Raw genomic sequence first — 19495 nt, forward strand, 5'->3', positions numbered from 1 at the left:
AATTCCAAATAAAGAAAAACATGGCGCCCAATACAGCTGACTTCACCACTTTTCACACCCCATAATCTGAAGATTCAAACTATAGTGTGGGGGGGGGGGCAGATATATGGCTGTGGTTCAGCTAGAGCTTGTATATGAATAAAGGGACACAAAGGAATTGAAGCAGTGTCCCGTGGTCTCCGTTTTTCAAATGAAAGAAAAACAATAAACACATACAGTACGAGAAAGTGAAGTAATGTTTTGCTTCTCAGCTGAATTTCTTGAGGAAGCGTAACCTGAATCTGACCATGCTTTTCATCAGTACCTCGTTGTCATATTAATTCCTTTAGCTCGCAGTTCCGCAAGATTGCAAACTTACTATCACCACTGAATGATTTATTTAGCGTGAGGGGGGCGGGAAGAAAGACGGACAGCGGGAGGGGGGTGGGAAAAAGAATACAACAGCAAAGCGGCCGACCTAATCAGCGGGAGGAGGGCGGGAACAAACACGGACAGCGGGAGGGGGCGGGAAAAAGACCACAGCAGGGAAAGAATACAACGGCCGACTTAATCAGCGGGAGGAGGGCGGAAACAGAGACGGACAGCGGGAGGGGGGCGCCATTAACTCAGGTGGTTGAGCAGTGCAGCAAGGCTGTTCCTACTAGTGCAGTCTGGCTCTAATATAACTTAGCGATGGCTCGTTAGTGAACAGAACTCAGAGATGGGTGTAGGATCGGCAGGGCAGAGCTCGGGGTGGGTGTAGGATCGGCAGGGCAGAGCTCGGGGTGGGTGTAGGATCGGCAGGGCAGAGCTCGGGGTGGGTGTAGGATCGGCAGGGCAGAGCTCTAAACAGCAAGCACTCACCTGGACTTCCTCCGGCACTCCAGCCGACTCCTGCAAAAGCCAATTACAAATAAAGAAAAAACATGGCGACCCAAAAAAAAGGAAACGCCCACCGCCGCGATGCCGACATCGCAGAGGCGGAGAGGGAAAAAATAGCGGGAAAGCCCACGAATCTGGTCCGGCCATGACGGAAAGATCTCTGTTCCAATGGCTAGCCTCCATTTATGGAGCTAGCCAATGGAACAGAGGGCGTAATCCCAAGCCCACTCTGTTCTAACATAAGATTTCGCCTACGCCGAAAAGCTGCGCAGTGCGCAGCCTTCGGCCAGGCGAAACCTAAAAAAGTGCTTACCCACTTAATGAAGGAGACCGGATAACGCCGCAAGCAAACGATTGAATCCGGGTGGAATGGCCAAGAAGGAGACAGGACGGTAACAAAAAAGCCTTGATTTCAATCGGAGGCCAACGTTCAGAATAAATGATAATGACAGCCAATGGGCGGGGCTTCAAGTCCCCTTCTGAAATCTTGATGATCAGAATAGGCCTCACAGAGGTGCAGCTCTAGCTCTGCGAGACCTAATGAGACAGGGTGGGGTCTTTCATGATAAGGACAGGCAAACTTTGGAATGCCCTACATAACATAACATGTGCATGTTCACCCCAGCAACGGGGCATCTTGGCTCGCGCTGCAGTGGATGCATTAATTCAGTGAGCCACCAGAACCGGCCTGACCCTACCTCACCACTTACGCATGCTGAACTCAGAGCAAAATTTTAGACGGGCACTCAAAACCTGTCTCTGTAAGTAATGGTAATATCTACTCGAGCAGTAAATCTCTGTGGTCTGCTTCGTTAGCGTCCGAAACCTCACAGGGGGTAGCCGTGCGCTTTAAAGTGTCCCTTGGTTGATTGACTTGACTGAACGCTCGCTAGTCACTTGGAACGCAGAATGCAGGCTAATCCCACGCTCCATGTTCTTATAGAAGGTTCTAGCACATAATATTTCTGGGCACAATAGTTTTAGACAATCCTTATCTTTCTGGAAGCACCTGTACTTTCTTCTCCACCGACCTGTCTGTCTAAAAATTGTACTGACCAGCGTTTTATTAGAAGGTACAAAGAAGCATAAAAAAAATCTGCAAAAGGCTAATTAACAACCAACCGCCGTCCTTGACAGCGTTACCCGGGAGTTGGATAGCGCAAGTTCAATCAGCTCCTGCCAAACATGTTTTGCTCCTCCCAGCATATGCGAAGCATTGAAGGCACGCACATCGACGGCACGGCGTTGACGCGGAAGCCATGTTAGTGTCAGGCAGACCGATCGTTCTCTGCTGATTCCTTGTACTGAGAACGGCCTGGCTTTAAGGTGGCAACTCTAGTGACGCTGCTACGCCCATGCTCAGACGCTGGTGCGCGTTGAGATACTTTCGCTATTCCACGTTGTGTGCACTCATCTACCTTCCTGCAGTACGGTCCGCTTCTTCAAACCTTCATTCCACACAGAAATGGCAGACCCGCGCGTCAGACAGATTAAGATCAAGACCGGTGTAGTAAAAAGGTGAGTGCATGGCTAGTGTGCTATTAAAGCTCTTTGCCATCTCCACACCAAGAAGCTGAGTCACTCAGGGCTGAGGGTTCACGGCCTGGACCCTCTTGTTCTGTATGCATGTCGTAGTACAGCATCCCCACAGAGTATCACTGTAGCCAATCGCGGGCAGATGTATTCCTAAAAGGTTCCTACTCCCCCATATACCCCCATCATCCCCAAATCGTGGAAGCTCGTCCATGCTGCCACTTGTCCCAAGGAAGGACTAACATGCCCCATAAGTGCCCCATCAAACAACAGTTGTACCCAGATCAGGTCCTTGCTATGCTTTTTAGGTTCGCTAGCACACCCGACTCTGACAAACTGTAACTAAAAAAAAAACTGTTGTACCTGTGTGATTGCACTGCCACACCCTGGGCGTGTGGCTTTCCTAACCTCAGCTGTACTGAACGTAACTCATCCTTAGCTTAAGTGATGGTACTGTCACGCACTGAACTGTGGCCATATGAGGATACTACCATACATCAAATTGTGTTACAATGCTATATGTTATCTGTATAGCTCACTACTTTGCGTTGTTGCTTTTTAATGAAGCAGGTACAGTTTAGTGTCTAAATAAGTGTTAGGGGAAGTGTTTGGTATGAATTGATCGTGTTTGTGCCGACTGTAGAGTACTCGATACTTTTGAAGCACCCGAAGCGAAGCAGATGTTCTGTGTGGGACAAGCATGTTGTGATCCACATGGACAGAAGATGTGATCTGATTGTGTCGTCTGTGGTAAGTTACTACAGCTAAAGCTGTTTGTGTGGTGAAAGAGATGCTTGAGTGGTAAGGGTGGAAAGAACTGCCCTAGTGCCCAGAAAGGCGTGCAGGTGGAGTTGGCCTCTGCGGGATAAAGTTGAGCGTAATGCTCAAAGGTCAGAGACGTGTACCAGCTGTGTAGCAGCGGGCTCGTTGATGCACTTGAGCATGCCAGTGTTGTGAGAGGTTTAAGTGACCTAGCGCACACCTTCATACATAGCGGAAATATGGGTGCATTCTAAGTGTAATGCTAGTGAGACAACTTTACAGTTCATGCTTCTTTTGTAGCACTGCACCAGAGTTGGGTGCAAGTAGCACACTGGAAAACCGTGACATCTAGTACCCTCATAGGAATTTGCCTTTTTTTGTTTTCCAAAATTAAGTGGAGTTGAACATCCAGGTTTCCAGAGCTCTCTGAGAAGGGTGATGGCACTTCCCCACGTTATGTTAATGAGTATTCTACAGCGCGCATCTACTCAAAGAGTGTCTGGGCGATAAACAGACATAATGGTTCCCACAGGGTTAGGCCTATAAAGATTGTTGAAAGAGCTGTGTCTTTAAGATTTTCTTAAACGTAGGAAGATAGAACGTAGCTCATAAAGAAGTTTGTTCCATGTAACCGGACCAAGATGAGAGAAGAATTTACCAAGAAGGTACTCTGGGACACCTAAGTAGAGGCATTCCCGTAATCAGTTTAGGAGTTATTAATGCCTGGATTACAGTTCTTTTGGAACACACTAACAAAATGGTCAGCATTTGTTTCAGCATCTGTAGCAGCCCGAAGCAGGAAACTGTCAGTCCCATCATTTGTAGTTGGAAGGGGCGGACACTTGAACTTAATGCCTAAGTTCTTTATTGTGTCCTGTTGAGAGCCAGGGCGGGGAACATCCTTTGGCCAGAAAGATCTCTAAAGTTCAGGTGCAGAGGACCCAAAGATCATCATCTCAGTCATATCCGGATGATATTTTAACTGATTAATGGCCAGCCTCTGAAACACCTTAGAGAGGAAGTTTTTGATAGCCTCCCCAGCAAACTTTTCTCCCTTCCCACAGGAGAAGAGAAGCTAGGAGATTACTTTAACACCTAGGGACTCCGCTAATACTGCAAATGGAGTGAGGTAAATGTTGAACAAGGTAGGGCTCAGAGCAGAGACCTGAGGACCCCCTAACCATCAGTTCTTTCGCTTTAAAAGAAAAGGAAGGCATCCAAACCTCTTGACTTATTTCATTCAGAAAAGGGGTGAGCCAGTTCAGAGTTATGTTCTTAATCCTGATTGCCTGGGGGCGATCAAGGAGTCTTCGATAATGGACAGTATTGAAGGCCGCTGACTAGTCCAACATGATCAAGATGACTTTGCCTCCTTTGTCCATGGTTCTTCTTACATATTCTACCACTTCTAGCAAAGCAGTTTTAGTGCTAAGTTGGGGTGCAGAGCCTGACTGACTAGGGTGTAAGAGATTGTTCCACTCCCAAAATTGTGAAAGTTGCGAGTTGGCAAATTTTCCCCAAATTTTTGAGAAAGGAGATAGGTCTATAATTACCCTGAAGTTTGGGATCCGCTGTGGGTTTTTTAACTAATGATAGGATTTTTGCACCTTTCCAATTTGCATTAATCTTGTCCGATTGTAAAGCGGTGTTCAACACTCTAATTATGATGGGATTAATGACCTGGGCTACATTGGGCAATATTATGGGAAGGAAGGAGATCCTAACTTCAAACTCTTGATCACTTCCAAGGAATCCTTCAAGGACATAAGACTAAAATTAACGAGGCTTGGCCTCCCCTTGACAAGTGTGGAGACCTATACCTACAGAGTGCGCATCCACAAGTAGATTTGCTTGGATAGTGGAAATTTTGTCATCAAAAAACAAATCCAGTTGGTCACACCATTCTGCTGAAGGTTGGCAGTCTCTAGAGATGACCTCTAGATTCAAAACGGTTTCACAATTTTAAAGATCTCTTTGTATTTATCACCAGCTTCCGCAATCTTGTTATCAAAGAAAACATTTTTGGCTTGATGCACCTCTGAATAATGGTTCTTCAGTGCTTGTTTGTAAGCAGTTTTGGTGTCTAAACTGTAACTGTAATCTTGTCTCCATTTCCTCTCCAGATATTTATATTGTTTTTTGCCTAATCTAAGGTCCTCATTAAATGTATGCTACGACTTAATCAAGGGGAGCGTGTCATATGGCCGTTGGGGTCATTGTCGACATTGCTAAGTGAACATGACCTCTGCTGCCATGATGCTGCTTTTGCACGCTCTACTACATAACTTTATTTTGCAAGACTCTGTTTGTGCCTTTCACATGAGAACTGTCTGCTTTCTGCATTCTCTGCCTGTTATAGGAGTTTAGTCTGGACACCGAGTGCAAGGTCAATAAACAATGCCCCTTGTTGTTCTGGGCAGTCCCTAGCACTTAGACAAAACATGCTACACAGCTGCAGCTGCTGGAAACTCGTGCTATGACATTACAGGGTTGCATGTAGGTTTAACACACAGTTGGAGAGGGACCTTTCCAGGGAGAAGAGCTGTGCTGTTTCTATGATGTAAAACACCATTTAGGCACTAAGGTATGGGGTCTGCTGACAAAGCCCAGAGATCTTCCTTAATATAATAAATCTTCTTCTTTCCAAGGGGAGGGTGGTTGGGCCTTATAGTCCTTTATCCTCTGTCTGTATACAATGACATTCCCTTTTATAGTCTATGGACTTGCTACAATGCAAACTGTTTTGGGTTTATGCATTTTGCTGCTAAAAGTGGCTCATATACTGCATTATAGAGCACTATAGTTAAAAAATACAATTTTAACTTTAACAGTGACTCTGTCTATTCTTATTGTGTACGAGTGAGCGAGCGAATGGGTACGTCTTGCTACTGCGATTCCTGAAAGAGTCAGGAGTGTTGTATTTTGGGTTGTCTAATCATTTGTGGCTTTGTGATTATGTAGGAGAACTAATGAGACACTATAGCTAGTCGATTTTGGGTACTCAGGCGATAGGAAGGTTTAGCCCCTACACACAGAGGTCTTGTTTTCCTGCGCACAGTTCTGTGTATGTGCAGAATCCCCGCAACAATAGTTAATGATTCTAACGTGTGGGACTCACTGTAAATCATCTGATGCTTGGAATAATTTAATTAGTAAGGCACAAACAGCAATTGCACCCTTCTTTGATCTGATCACACACACACACAAAATCTTAGGGATTCTGCTTTCTTCGTGTGGAAGCTTTGACTGGAGCCCTCAAGGTCTGCAAAATATGGCTGGTCAAGCCGTATTTTGCCGACACTGAGGACACCTGTGTGGTTATCTTTTAGAAGGGTGTAATTGCTGTTTCCACTCTGCTAACTGAATGGAACTAAGCATCAAATGATTTGAGGGTTGGAACGTTTGTGGTGATTTAATGGTCACCCCAAGTGGACCATATCAGATTGCGTGTCAATGTAAAAAAATTCAGTAATACAGCTGTAGTCTATATGATAATAGACCTAGAAATTCCCCTGTGTGTTGTATTGGGTTAATTAAGAAGTTCAAGAGTATTAGGTCCTGAAGAGGGTGGTTGAAAGTACCTGCATTCCACCGAAACCTGCGTTGACCAATCTTTCTAACAAACCCAGGTCAAGACGCATCAGTGAAAGGCTAAAAAAGAATGGCCTCCTTTGTTAAAGATTTGTGTTCTGGGAATAGAAAGGACTTGTGTATATGAAGTGCATGGCAGTGGTATATGAGTGAGAGATAGGAATTGAGTGGGGAGATATAGTATCATATTAATATGTACTTTATTGTCATGGTTTTGTATTTATGGTGGTATTGTCTGTAAATCAATGTATGTGTTTTAAGCATTGTATTTATGAGAAAGTTCATGTAATAATGAAAAGAAGAACATTTTTCGAAAAAAGTAGTCTTGCAAAATGAAATAAAAATGCAAACAAATTATTTTGGGGTCTCACAACATGGGATTAAGTTCATTGATGAATGTAGATCGGTTAAGCGAGAAGTGTTATTAATGGTTGTTGTTTTTCTTCCCCCTTTCCCGAACCTTGATTTGTTTGTCTGGGGTAACCTTTTGTTGATAACTGAGACTTATTGGCTTTGCCAATGCATGTTTATTTTGATGATGGGACTACACGCATCCTGACGCTGTACAGCACCGTCAAAAACAATTGGCAAGCCAAGAAGCCCAAACGCAAAACCTTTTGGCTTTGCCAGTGCATGTTTTTGCATAGGCATTGCACCTGATTTAAAAAAATATATTGCATAACAACATTTTCAAATACTACCCGTTCATGGGAATCCATGCTGCAGTAGTGGATTTCATTATGTATTGGCAGTTTTCGAGGTACAGCTGCAAATAGTGCTCTCTGTTTTAGATCATCTTTTAAGCATTATCATTACTGTTCTTCTCCTTTAAGCTAGGGAAGTGTTTGGCCTCCTAAGTTTTTGTTACATTTATTTGGAGTAGTGGTACATTGTTAGTTTGCTATGTAGACCTTTTTTTTTGGAAAGCAAATTTATATAAAATCGAACACTGTCAAGCATATATTTATACTCCCTATTACAATTACAGATGTTTCTGCAGACCGCCTTCGTACTGTTTGTTTCCATCTTTCTTCATATTGTTAGTTTGCATCTTTCTTGTTCTCATCATTTGACATTTGTGTCAGATGAACCCATAATGTATTCATGGAAGTGTTTGTGGTGTATTTGTACAAAATGTGTAGTTTTAGGTAGGGATTCTCTCTTTGACGGGGCAAATCTTCCCGCATGTTTGCCTTTGTTAGGTTTCACCGGAGACTTCGCATGCGCTATCGCTAGCCAGAATTCATCTATTCCATCCCGAAGCGATGGTAGCCGAGATTTATAGTAAGGAGACCAAAAAAGTCTACCCACTGCGGATCGCGTACAGTTCATGTGAGCCAGGCGCGTGCATAGGACTTGCTCCCCCTACTCCTACCACAAAGCAAGACAAGACGAGAACATCAAAGCGACCGCGGCCGCTTTGATTCCATTTGCCACCAGCCACTTCACGTGCTCCGCAGGTCATAAACAGGACCATCTTCTCGTGAATCGGAATGCTGGCATGGTTGCCCGGCCCCCCTCCCAGCGCTGCCTTTCCTCTGCTCAGCTTCAACCGGTGCCCGACATCGCACCCCAGTTCAAATTGTGTGTGCCCTCTGTTTGTATTGCAGGTCCTAAACATAAAAATAATCCTGTCTTTCACCCAACAAAAATGCAAGCATTTTTCGAAATTGCACCCTCTAACTGCATTCAAACTTGTTTCAATTTATTTTAAATATTTTTCATTTCACCATCGAAGCTCCTCTGTTACCCCCCCCTACTGATCCCATTGCTCATTACATCCATTCCACTGTTGCTCATCTTTCGCTTTCTCATTTTTTGACAACTTTTTTTGGAGCCAGCTGTTTTTTCGTGGGCTGCACCGTTCTAGCAAAAATGCTTTTTTCATGTTTTTTCTTGTTCACAGTTTCAAAATAAGTGTGCCATTTTGGAATGGTAAACAAAAAAGAAAGTGGCTACTTTATCAAGATATATGGTTGATAATGCTGGGCTCGCCCGACCAACATGAGGCATGCATGCGTGGTGACACGTGCGCATATGCACCATTGCACTTTTTCAAATTTGCAAACACTGTTCAGCATCGGCAATAACCATTTTTTGGTATTGCTGATGCTGAATGGCATTGTCAAAAAAAGACATTGGAAAAGCTAATACGTTTGCAAAGCTAAAGGTGAACCCTACAAGCTTTGCCAATGCGTGTTATTTCCTGTTCTTATTGTTTGTTGTCAAAATAAAGGAAAAGAGGCTCCAATGTTCTTTGTACGGGTTTGCAATCTTAGAAACTGTTCTCTCCTCATCGATACATCTGGTGATACATGGGTCGTCCGGTCAGGAAGGCCGATACCGAGATTGCTTCCAACTTGCTTAGCTCCCAAACCCCTGTGCCATTCTCATCTTGAGCAATGTGGAGCTCTGCTGCTTAAATGGCGCCAAGAGTTTAAAAAAGACCCAAAAGTGTGATACATTAGCCTGTCCTCTGCTTGAAAAGTAACTAGGGCCTTGCTGTCCAATCAAAATGGGGTTGTCTGAAGTTCAAAAGAAATTATGAGTCGGCAGTAAAAACTGCAAGATAGAACTTCTACACCTAATATTTAGTATTTCTAATTTTCCACCAAAACGTCTGAGTTCAGTGATTTGCCTTGAGCTCTTAGGTGCTTAAGAATTAAGGGACCTATTTTGTGACTGTGTGAGCCCGAAGAAATAGAAACTAATGAGATGTAAATCAATTTCTGTTGTAAAAGGATGTGCTCAATGGCAGTTCTTGTGAGCCTGAGTATGTTTCCAAATGCACCATGAGTGGGTCTCAGTACTAAAAGAGCATGACCCACACTGCCCCAAACCAGTGTCCTTCACTGCCCCGTGCCTGCTCCTCTCAGTGCTTGTGTCCCTCAATGTCCAATGCCTGTCCCTCACCCTCCCTCACCCCCACGCCCCCTCACCCTCACACACCCTCTCACCCTCACCCTCACCTTCACACACCCTCACCCACCGCTTCACCCTCACACCCCTCACCCTCACACACCCTCTCACCCTCACACCCCCTCACCCACCCTCACTCTCCATCACTCCCTCACCCTCACACCCCGTCACCCTCATACCCTCACACACCCTCACCTTCACACACCCCCTCACCCTCACACATCCCCTCACTCACACATCCCCTCACTCACACATCCCCTCACTCACACACCCCCTCACTCACACACCCCCTCACTCACACACCCCCTCACTCACACACCCCCTCACTCACACACCCCCTCACTCACACACCCCCTCACTCACACACCCCCTCACTCACACACCCCCTCACTCACACACCCCCTCACTCTCAGACCCCCTCACCCTTACACCCCCTCACCCTCCCTCACACCACCTCGCCCTCACACACCCTCACCCGCCCTCTCACCCGCCCTCTCACCCTCACTCACCCTCTCACCCACCCCCTCACACCCCCTCACACACCCCCTCATACACACCCTCACCCTCACACCCCCTCGTCACCCTCACCCCTGTCACCCTCACCCCTGTCACCCTCACCCCTGTCACCCTCACCCCTGTCACCCTCACCCCTGTCACCCTCACCCGTCACCCTCACCCCTGTCACCCTCACCCTAACACCCCCTCGCACTCTCACCCTCACCCTCGCACCCCCTCACCCTCGCACCCCCTCACCCTCACATCCCCTCACACCCCCTCACCCTCACACCCCCTCATCCCCTCACCCTCACACCCCCTCACCCTCACACCCCCTCATCCCCTCACCCTCACACCCCCTCACCCTCACACCCCCTCACCCTCACACCCCCTCTCCCTCACACCCCTCACTCCCCCTCACTCCCCCTCACTCCCCCTCACTCCCCCTCACTCCGCCTCACTCCCCCTCACTCCCCCTCACTCCCCCTCACTCCCCCTCACTCTCCTCTCACTCCCCTCTCACTCCCCTCTCACTCCCCTCTCACTCCCCTCTCACTCCCCTCTCACTCCCCTCTCACTCCCCTCTCACTCCCCTCTCACTCCTCCCTCACCCTCACCTTTACACCCCTCACCTTTACACCCCTCACCTTTACACCCCTCACCTTTACACCCCTCACCTTTACACCCCTCACCTTTACACCCCCTCACCTTTACACCCTCACACCCCCTCACCCTCACACCCCCTCACCCTCACACCCCCTCACCCTCACACCCTCTCACCCTCACACCCCCTCACCCTCACACCCCCTCACCCCCCCTCACCCTCACACCCCCTCACCCTCACACCCCCTCAACCCCCCTCTCCCTCACACCCCCTCTCCCACCCCCTCACCCTCACACCCCCTCAACCCCCCCTCTCCCTCACACCCCCTCTCCCTCACACCCCCTCTCCCTCACAACCCCCACCCCCTCACACCCTCACACCCTCACACACACTCACCCTCGCACACACTCACCCTCGCAACTCTCGCCCTCGCACACTCTCGCCCTCGCACACTCTCGCCCTCGCACACTCTCGCCCTCGCACACTCTCGCCCTCGCACACTCTCGCCCTCGCACACTCTCGCCCTCGCACACTCTCGCCCTCGCACACTCTCGCCCTCGCACACTCTCGCCCTCGCACACTCTCACCCTCGCACACTCTCACCCTCGCACACTCTCACCCTCGCACACTCTCACCCTCGCACCTTCATACCCCCTCACCTTCATACCCCCTCACCTTCACACCCCCTCACCTTCACACCCCCTCACCTTCACACACCCCCTCACCTTCACACACCCCCTCACCTTCACACACCCCCTCACCTTCACACACCCCCTCACCTTCACACTCCCCCTCACCTTCACACTCCCCCTCACCTTCACACTCCCCCTCACCTTCACACTCCCCCTCACCTTCACACTCCCCCTCACCTTCACACACCCCCTCACCTTCACACTCCCCCTCACCTTCACACTCCCCCTCACCTTCACACTCCCCCTCACCTTCACACTCCCCCTCACCTTCACACTCCCCCTCACCTTCACACTCCCCCTCACCTTCACACTCCCCCTCACCTTCACACTCCCCCTCACCTTCACACTCCCCCTCACCTTCACACTCCCCCTCACACTCCCCCTCACCTTCACACTCCCCCTCACCTTCACACTCCCCCTCACCTTCACACTCCCCCTGACCCTCACACTCCCCCTGACCCTCACACACCCCCTGACCCTCACACACCCCCTGACCCTCACACACCCCCTGACCCTCACACACCCCCTGACCCTCACACACCCCCTGACCCTCACACACCCCCTGACCCTCACACACCCCCTGACCCTCACACACCCCCTGACCCTCACACACCCCCTGACCCTCACACACCCCCTGACCCTCACACACACCCTGACCCTCACACACACCCTGACCCTCACACACCCCCTGACCCTCACACACCCTCTGACCCTCACACACCCCCTGACCCTCACTCACCCTCACACACCCTCACACACCCTCACACACCCTCACACACCCTCACACACCCTCACTCACCCTCACACACCCTCACTCACCCTCACACACCCTCACTCACCCTCACACACCCTCACTCACCCTCACACACCCTCACTCACCCTCACACACCCTCACTCACCCTTACTCACCCTCACATCCCCTTACTCACCCTCACACACCCTCACTCACCCTCACACACCCTCACCCTAACACACACCCTCACACCCCTCAACCTTTAACGGTTTGCAAATGAGGCAAAATCTTCAAGATACGATTCCACTTTCACTTTCTTTCGGCACAGCACTAAGTCAGTTCCCTGAATACTGGCACTGTAACTGCAGACACAAAAATGTATACAGTACGACAGTACCGGTATCCCACTAGTACTTGTAGGTACCCTACTTGTGCAATGAACTGAAGCTTTGGTAGTTTGTGTCATTAGTAATTTAAAAAAATGAAAAAAACTGCTCCCCTTCATGTGGAACGCAAAGTTGTAAATCCTTTGTGATGAAAAACTGTTCCCAAAACGGTGACACGTTCCAACGAAAGGATTGAAGTGTTAAACTGATACGCTTTGCTTGATTTTCTTTCTGCTGTACATAGCGAACGTCCCACGTTGATAGCTATGAACACATCTACTATGCCTCAACTCGTGGATCCTTATAACTGCACTCATAATGTCGGCTCGCTGCTTAAAGACATCATGCATGAAGGTCTACTTAGAGGTCACGCTCTTCATCTAGAACTCAGCAGGTTGATTCGTTATGGACCACGTCACTTCCTTCTCCACAAACAACTATCTTGTGCATTCCACCGCAGCCTCTAGCCAGGCAGTACTTAAACATAATACCAGCCAATTTCCATGCACCGTCTTCTTAACATGGCACTTACCACTTGCAGCAGCACTTGAGTTGGCCCCCACTCTCTGCCAAAATAGTAAAACTTGCTTCCGAAAGCAACTACAGTTCCTTGCGAAAGTATGCCGTAAGAGTAGTTTGGCACCTTGTGGTTCCTCCTAAATCGTCACCAAAATTTGTTGAGTTGAAGAGTCAGAAAACTGGAATTTACTTCTGTTTTCAAGTATAAACGAAGTTAGGGCCAACATGTCCAATCTCCTCAGAAGTCAGCAGGTAGCTGCCAATAGTAGAACACAGAAACGTAAACCCAACAATAATCCAACACATTTAGTACAACATCTTAACCTCATCGAGACCATGAGAATCAAGTAAACAAAACCCCTGCCCTGCCAGTCAGGAAAAAAAGTGCTGGGATGCAGCCAACGCTGGCCACGTCAAAGCGCTTTTTTAAAAATATGATAGTAAAATATTTGTTTTGATGGTACATATGAAGGCAGAGGTGTTGACTAAAGGGTATATGTGTAAGATTCCATGCCAGTCTGTTTAGCTCAGAGCTGTAGTTGATGTCAGTCAGCCTGTTAGATATACACAATAAGGCAATACGTTTGACTCTTTTCTGTTGGCCATTCATGAGATACCATTCTTAGTATAGAAATATATGTAATTATATTTTAAGTTGTGAGATTCTGCACTACATGTATCAAAACCTATCTCTGATTTCTTTATAACAGGTGACTTGTGACACATCCAGTCACTTATTCTATAGAAATGATTTAGCCACTGAACTGTAATAACTTATTACAGTTGAGTTCTTATGTCACAGTGCCTGTTGCCAAAGCCAGCAGTCGAGGGGTAAAGTCAGGTCAGGCTACAGAGCCTAATCAAAAGTAGCTGTTGAAAGAACAAAAATTAAATGTTTCTTTTCTTCCTTCTCATTTTTTTTTTAGCTGCCCAATGAGAAGCAGAAAGAAGATATTCATAGCAACATGTGTGTTTTTTGCACTTGTTAGGTAATTACCGAAATGTTAAGAAACGTTTTGCAGGTTTCTATACACGGTGAGCTTACTGTGCCCTTTTTTCCTTTTTTTTTTATAAACAAACTGACTATTATTAAACTGATTCTAATATCTTTTTTCAACAAATATCTAACGGCTTTATTGATGTTTTTATTCGTGCACTAGATATTCTTTTTAGGTCGAGCAGACCTTACTCTCAATGCGTGAGCATTGAGAGTGTCTGCTTCAGACCTTTTGTGGCCCGTCGGCCCGTGTTATTGGGAATGAGGACACCAATCTGTCACGAGCGTTTTTCCTCGCAGTTTTCACCGCGGGAGCGCGCGTCTGACCTGCGCATGCGCAGAGTAACTCACAGCCCTTGCTCACACAGACGCAGGCAGGCAGCCCCCACCCCTCTGCATGCACGCACGCACACACACACACACACACATAGGCGCGCGCATGCACACGCAGGCATACGGCACACATACAGGCACACTATCCCCTACCTCGCATTCTTTCTCAATCACACACAGTCACGCATGCGCAAACACATTCCCTCGCGCACGCACGCACACACTGCCCCCCCCCCCCCCGGCATACACACAGGCAGCACGCACTTCACAACAGCCCTGGGCCCCACTCACCGACTGCGCTCTTCCGGCGGGTCTCCTCACGGCGCGGCGCGTCTCCTCATCTGAATCGGGGCTCCCTCAGGTCAGAGGAGCCCCGCAACAGGCGCCACACTCCTCCTTCTCCCTGGCCCCCTCCTGGGGACCCGGGCTACACCGGACGGCAGGGCGCTCCATGCTTCGGAGCTCGCGGACTTCGGGAGGCGGGACTTCCGGTCGGCCGCGAGCGGATTGGCCGGCCGGGCAGGAGCTTCCGGGTCGCCGTGGGCAGCGCGGCGGCGCCCTTTAACATTTTTGTCTTGTTGCTGGCTTGTTTTATGTGCTGGTGAAAGTGCCTGGGTCACCTATCTTTTCCCAACCCGTGCTGGATTCAGCAGTGTCTTTGTGTACAGTTATCGTTTCGAAGCATGCTGTCGAATTTTGGTGAATGTGCTTATTACAGGATGAGAATCCCAAAGTGCGTTCCCCACTTTATTTATACTCAAATGTCCCAGCTCCCTTCGGACTTAACATTATTTAAATGCAGCTTTTCTCCAAACTCTATTCCCAGTTCGGAAGAAACGTCTGCCACGCTTCTGTTGTGACCCTTTTGATGCCTGGCGTTGGAGGAAAACATGGGCATTTTGTTCTTCTAGGACTGTACGTTTTAACAGACACTCTTCGAGACTGTTCTTGGCATCATGTCTACGTGCCCCTCATTAAACTTCCAAAAGTTAACATTTGGTAGCTTTGCAAGGAAAGTTATATTATCAAAGGAATCTACAAATATACATTGGCACGGGAGTTGGGTGATAGCCACTGTACACATATCCCGGAGAAGATGCGTCAGATTCTGCGACATGAACCATGCAGACCTTTGTAGGTATTACTGTCCGCTTTATTTAGTTTACCAAGTCCGCGTTAAGACGAATGAAACCTTTGTGAAGTTAATTTACATACCGTAGTTACACGAGACCGGGGCATGATATTCCCGACCTTGTACTGCGTTGTTTTGCCATACTGTAATGAAATTTCAATTACATAGCGTTTCCAACCCCTGAAGAGTGACGAGGCGTTGAAGCGCTTTACGACGAATAGCTCCATCCTCGGAGCCCAAAGTTCGTGGTCAATCCTTTGGTTATTAGAATTAGACTTGTGCTCTCAAAGAAACAATTACACGAATCTACTCAGGTTTCTTTGTTGTACATTAAAGACTTCGGTGTGATCACTGGAGGAAGTTATGTAACAATCAAAAGGTTGATGGAATGAATAGAGATATTGTTGGTTTGTAGGGATATGGCTTCAAAGAGAGATTAAGATAGGCAGGCGATTTAGAGTACTCTATTAATAGAGGCGCGCAAAATGTTGAAAGTAAGGAGGGGGCATTCAAAATAAATATGGGAGGCAAATGTAATGTAAGGTAATTGTTTAGTGCAACGTTTTAGGAATATAGTAGTGACATGTTTGCATAGCATGCAGTCTATGGGTATACACCTGTATTGAGGGACACTGGAGTGAGGTACGAATGTGCTGCACACACTGGTGCACACTCCCGCCCTCCTTCGCTGCAGATGAGCCGAGCCTGTCTTCCTCCAGAGGCAAACACCTGCCTGACTTACGAGCCCCGCAGGCGATTTAGAGTACTCTATTAATAGAGGCGCGCAAAATGTTGAAAGTAAGGAGGGGGCATTCAAAATAAATATGGGAGGCAAATGTAATGTAAGGTAATTGTTTAGTGCAACGTTTTAGGAATATAGTAGTGACATGTTTGCATAGCATGCAGTCTATGGGTATACACCTGTATTGAGGGACACTGGAGTGAGGTACGAATGTGCTGCACACACTGGTGCACACTCCCGCCCTCCTTCGCTGCAGATGAGCCGAGCCTGTCTTCCTCCAGAGGCAAACACCTGCCTGACTTACGAGCCCCGCAGGCGATTTAGAGTACTCTATTAATAGAGGCGCGCAAAATGTTGAAAGTAAGGAGGGGGCATTCAAAATAAATATGGGAGGCAAATGTAATGTAAGGTAATTGTTTAGTGCAACGTTTTAGGAATATAGTAGTGACATGTTTGCATAGCATGCAGTCTATGGGTATACACCTGTATTGAGGGACACTGGAGTGAGGTACGAATGTGCTGCACACACTGGTGCACACAGTGAGCCTGCAAACTCCCGCCCTCCTTCGCTGCAGATGAGCCGAGCCTGTCTTCCTCCAGAGGCAAACACCTGCCTGACTTACGAGCCCCGCAGGCTCCGCATTGTGTGATGGCAGAGCGCTCTCTCCCAGATGCTGGGGTCAGATTGTGCTAAAGTCGTACGTGTGTCCTCGCCGATGCTGTGCAGATTGTGATTTAATTGGACTTGGGTAGGCAGGGGACAAAGAGAGAAAGGAAGGCACAGACCAAGGCACAAACACTTACTGAAAGGCAGATGGGAAGATAGATTGCGAATGATCCAAAGGCAATAAAGATACATGGACATACAATCTGGTAATAATGGATAGTTCATAATTAGATGTATTAAAACGTCCTTAGAAGTCCAGTGTGTGCCCATCTCTCCATGTCTTTCCTTTGCTCTACCTGTCTTTGTAGTGTCCATCGCTGCTCCTCACTCTTCTTTCTCAGTCTGTCCTTCTTGCTCTGTGTTTTCTTCCTGTAGCACTCTTGTTGGCTCTTAGTATGTCTCTCCCTGTCTCTTTCTCCGTATTTCTCCCGTCTTGGCTCTGTCTTTCTTAGTATCTGTCTTTCTTTTGCATTCTCTTTCTATGCTTCTCTGCCTCCCTTTCTCTCCTCATCTTTCTCTAGCCATCTGTCATTCTGACGCTCTCTCCTTGTCTCTCCGCCTGTCGTTCTCTGCCACTTCCTGTCTGTCTCTTTTTTCCGTCTCTGTATCTTTGTGTATCCTCGTCTCTGACTTTCTATTTTCTCCCTATCTTTGACTTTCGTCCTGCTCTGCCTGTCTCTTATTACCTCTCTCTCTGTCCTTATCTGGAATTCCTAATTTATGTCCCTGATTTTCTTTCTTTCTACATCTCCCTCCTCCTCCTGTTTATTTCTTTCTTCCAAGCACCGAGCTATGGGTGTTCTTAATGTCCAGGACAAACTACAATGTTTGGTGCTAAGTGTTATTTTTATGGTGCATGTATAATAAACAAGAATTTGCAATGCAATAGGTCTCGCATTTGCGAGAGTTGAAGCTATTAGCATTGTAAATTGCAATGCCTTTTATTAATTTGTTTTGAAAACCTGCAAGCCGTGCATAAGCACGCACTTTGTACCTATAATCCTTGATTACGAGAAGCAAAGCTGTAAGTAAAAGACTGCCAGCTTTGCTTCTCATAAGCAAGGACTATAAGTACAAAGTGCTTGTTTACGCACAGCTTGTTCTATTTTTTCGCAATTTACCACAAAGTCAGACTTCGTGGTAAATAGCGACCAAATATTGAGAATTCGCAATTTCAAATTGGTTGATGAATTGCATTCAAGCAATCTCTATTCGAGATGCCTTAAATCCAATTCCTCGCAAATATGCGATTTCGCTAATAGCGATTTTTGCATTTGGGATGATGAATCCCAAATGCAAAAATTGCACTCGCAAAGGGCCAGAATCTCAGAATCTAGCCCTTTGCGAGCGCAATTACGCTTGATGAATGGGGCTGATAATCTTCACAAAAGTTATTTACAAAAGTTTAAGCTATTGCCATTATAAATTACAATAACTTTTATTTAAGTATTAATTATAAAAAAAATTAAAAGCAATTATTATTTGTAATATCAATACATCTATGTCACGTAAATACAACACATATTGCATTACAAATGCTATAGGTGTCACATTTGCGAAAGTTAAAAGTATTGGCATTGTAAATGACAAAGCTATTAATTTCGCTATTTTCAAAACCAACTCATAAATAAAAAAAAAATCATTTACAATACCAATAGCTCAAACTTTCCTAATGCGAGACCTATTGCATTGCAAATGCTTGTTTTATTATGTTTGCAAACATGCTCCCTTTCCCTTGAAAGAGCTACGTGCCAAAGACTTAAGTGGTTTGTGAGAAAGGTGATGGTGTGACCATGTATTCTAAGAAATAAAGTACCCAGTCGTACATTTTAATGATATTTCAAGTCACATTGGAGTTCCTAACCCATATAAATGAACCTTTGTCCTCGTTCCTCTATATGGTCATGGAACTCATTTACGACTTGCAGTATCCTTATGATGTACCACAAGGTGTACTTTATCCAATATATAAATTAGAGCACTACAGTTGAGTCGACCATGATAGCAAAATGTTGCTGAGAGTCTTCGAGCAGATTCTTTAATGGTATTCTGTAACATCTATTTGTTTAAAAAGTAGAATGAAATTCAAGCCATGCCAGGGACATAAAACAGTGCTCCTTACTTGTATGGTAAATATGAGGGGTGTTAAGTACTCAGGACACACATTTGAAGCTCAGTCCTAGTAGTACTGAGGTTTGACCGATTGCAACCCCACCTCATTCTACTGTCTGTGACTATCTTCAGTGAAAGACTGTTCCACCTAATTCCTGTGATAGTAACCGGGTTTCGTGTAGAAATGAATACACCTATATAGTGCACTAAACTGACCTAACACTCACTAGGTGCAGTTTAAGTCTCACCAGAACCCTAAATGGGATGTTTATAGGTGCCACTTTTCCTCATAAAGTTACAGCAGTAGTCACTTGCTTGTCTACCATACTATGTACCCACACACACACTAGTTCTTGTGATGCAGTTTTTCCTGTATTTCTAATCTCACTTTAAAAGTGAATACTTACTCTGCGTCGG

At 46.7% G+C, this 19495-nt stretch overlaps 1 protein-coding gene across 1 annotated transcript in view; it reads left to right on the top strand.

The window, feature by feature from the left end:
* Positions 1 to 2108: 2108 nt before the first annotated feature.
* The window catches only part of TBCA (tubulin folding cofactor A), a 358316-nt gene continuing 340929 nt past the window's right edge, over positions 2109 to 19495 (top strand). The window contains exon 1 of the mRNA XM_086960748.1: positions 2109 to 2379. Within this exon, the coding sequence (XP_086816874.1) occupies positions 2327 to 2379 (53 nt within the window). The 5' untranslated portion in view covers positions 2109 to 2326. The remainder of the gene's footprint in view (positions 2380 to 19495) is intronic.

Source organism: Lissotriton vulgaris, chromosome 3_1 (genome assembly GCF_964263255.1).
Source record: "Lissotriton vulgaris chromosome 3_1, aLisVul1.2, whole genome shotgun sequence".
In the NCBI taxonomy this organism is placed as follows: Eukaryota; Metazoa; Chordata; class Amphibia; order Caudata; family Salamandridae; genus Lissotriton; species Lissotriton vulgaris.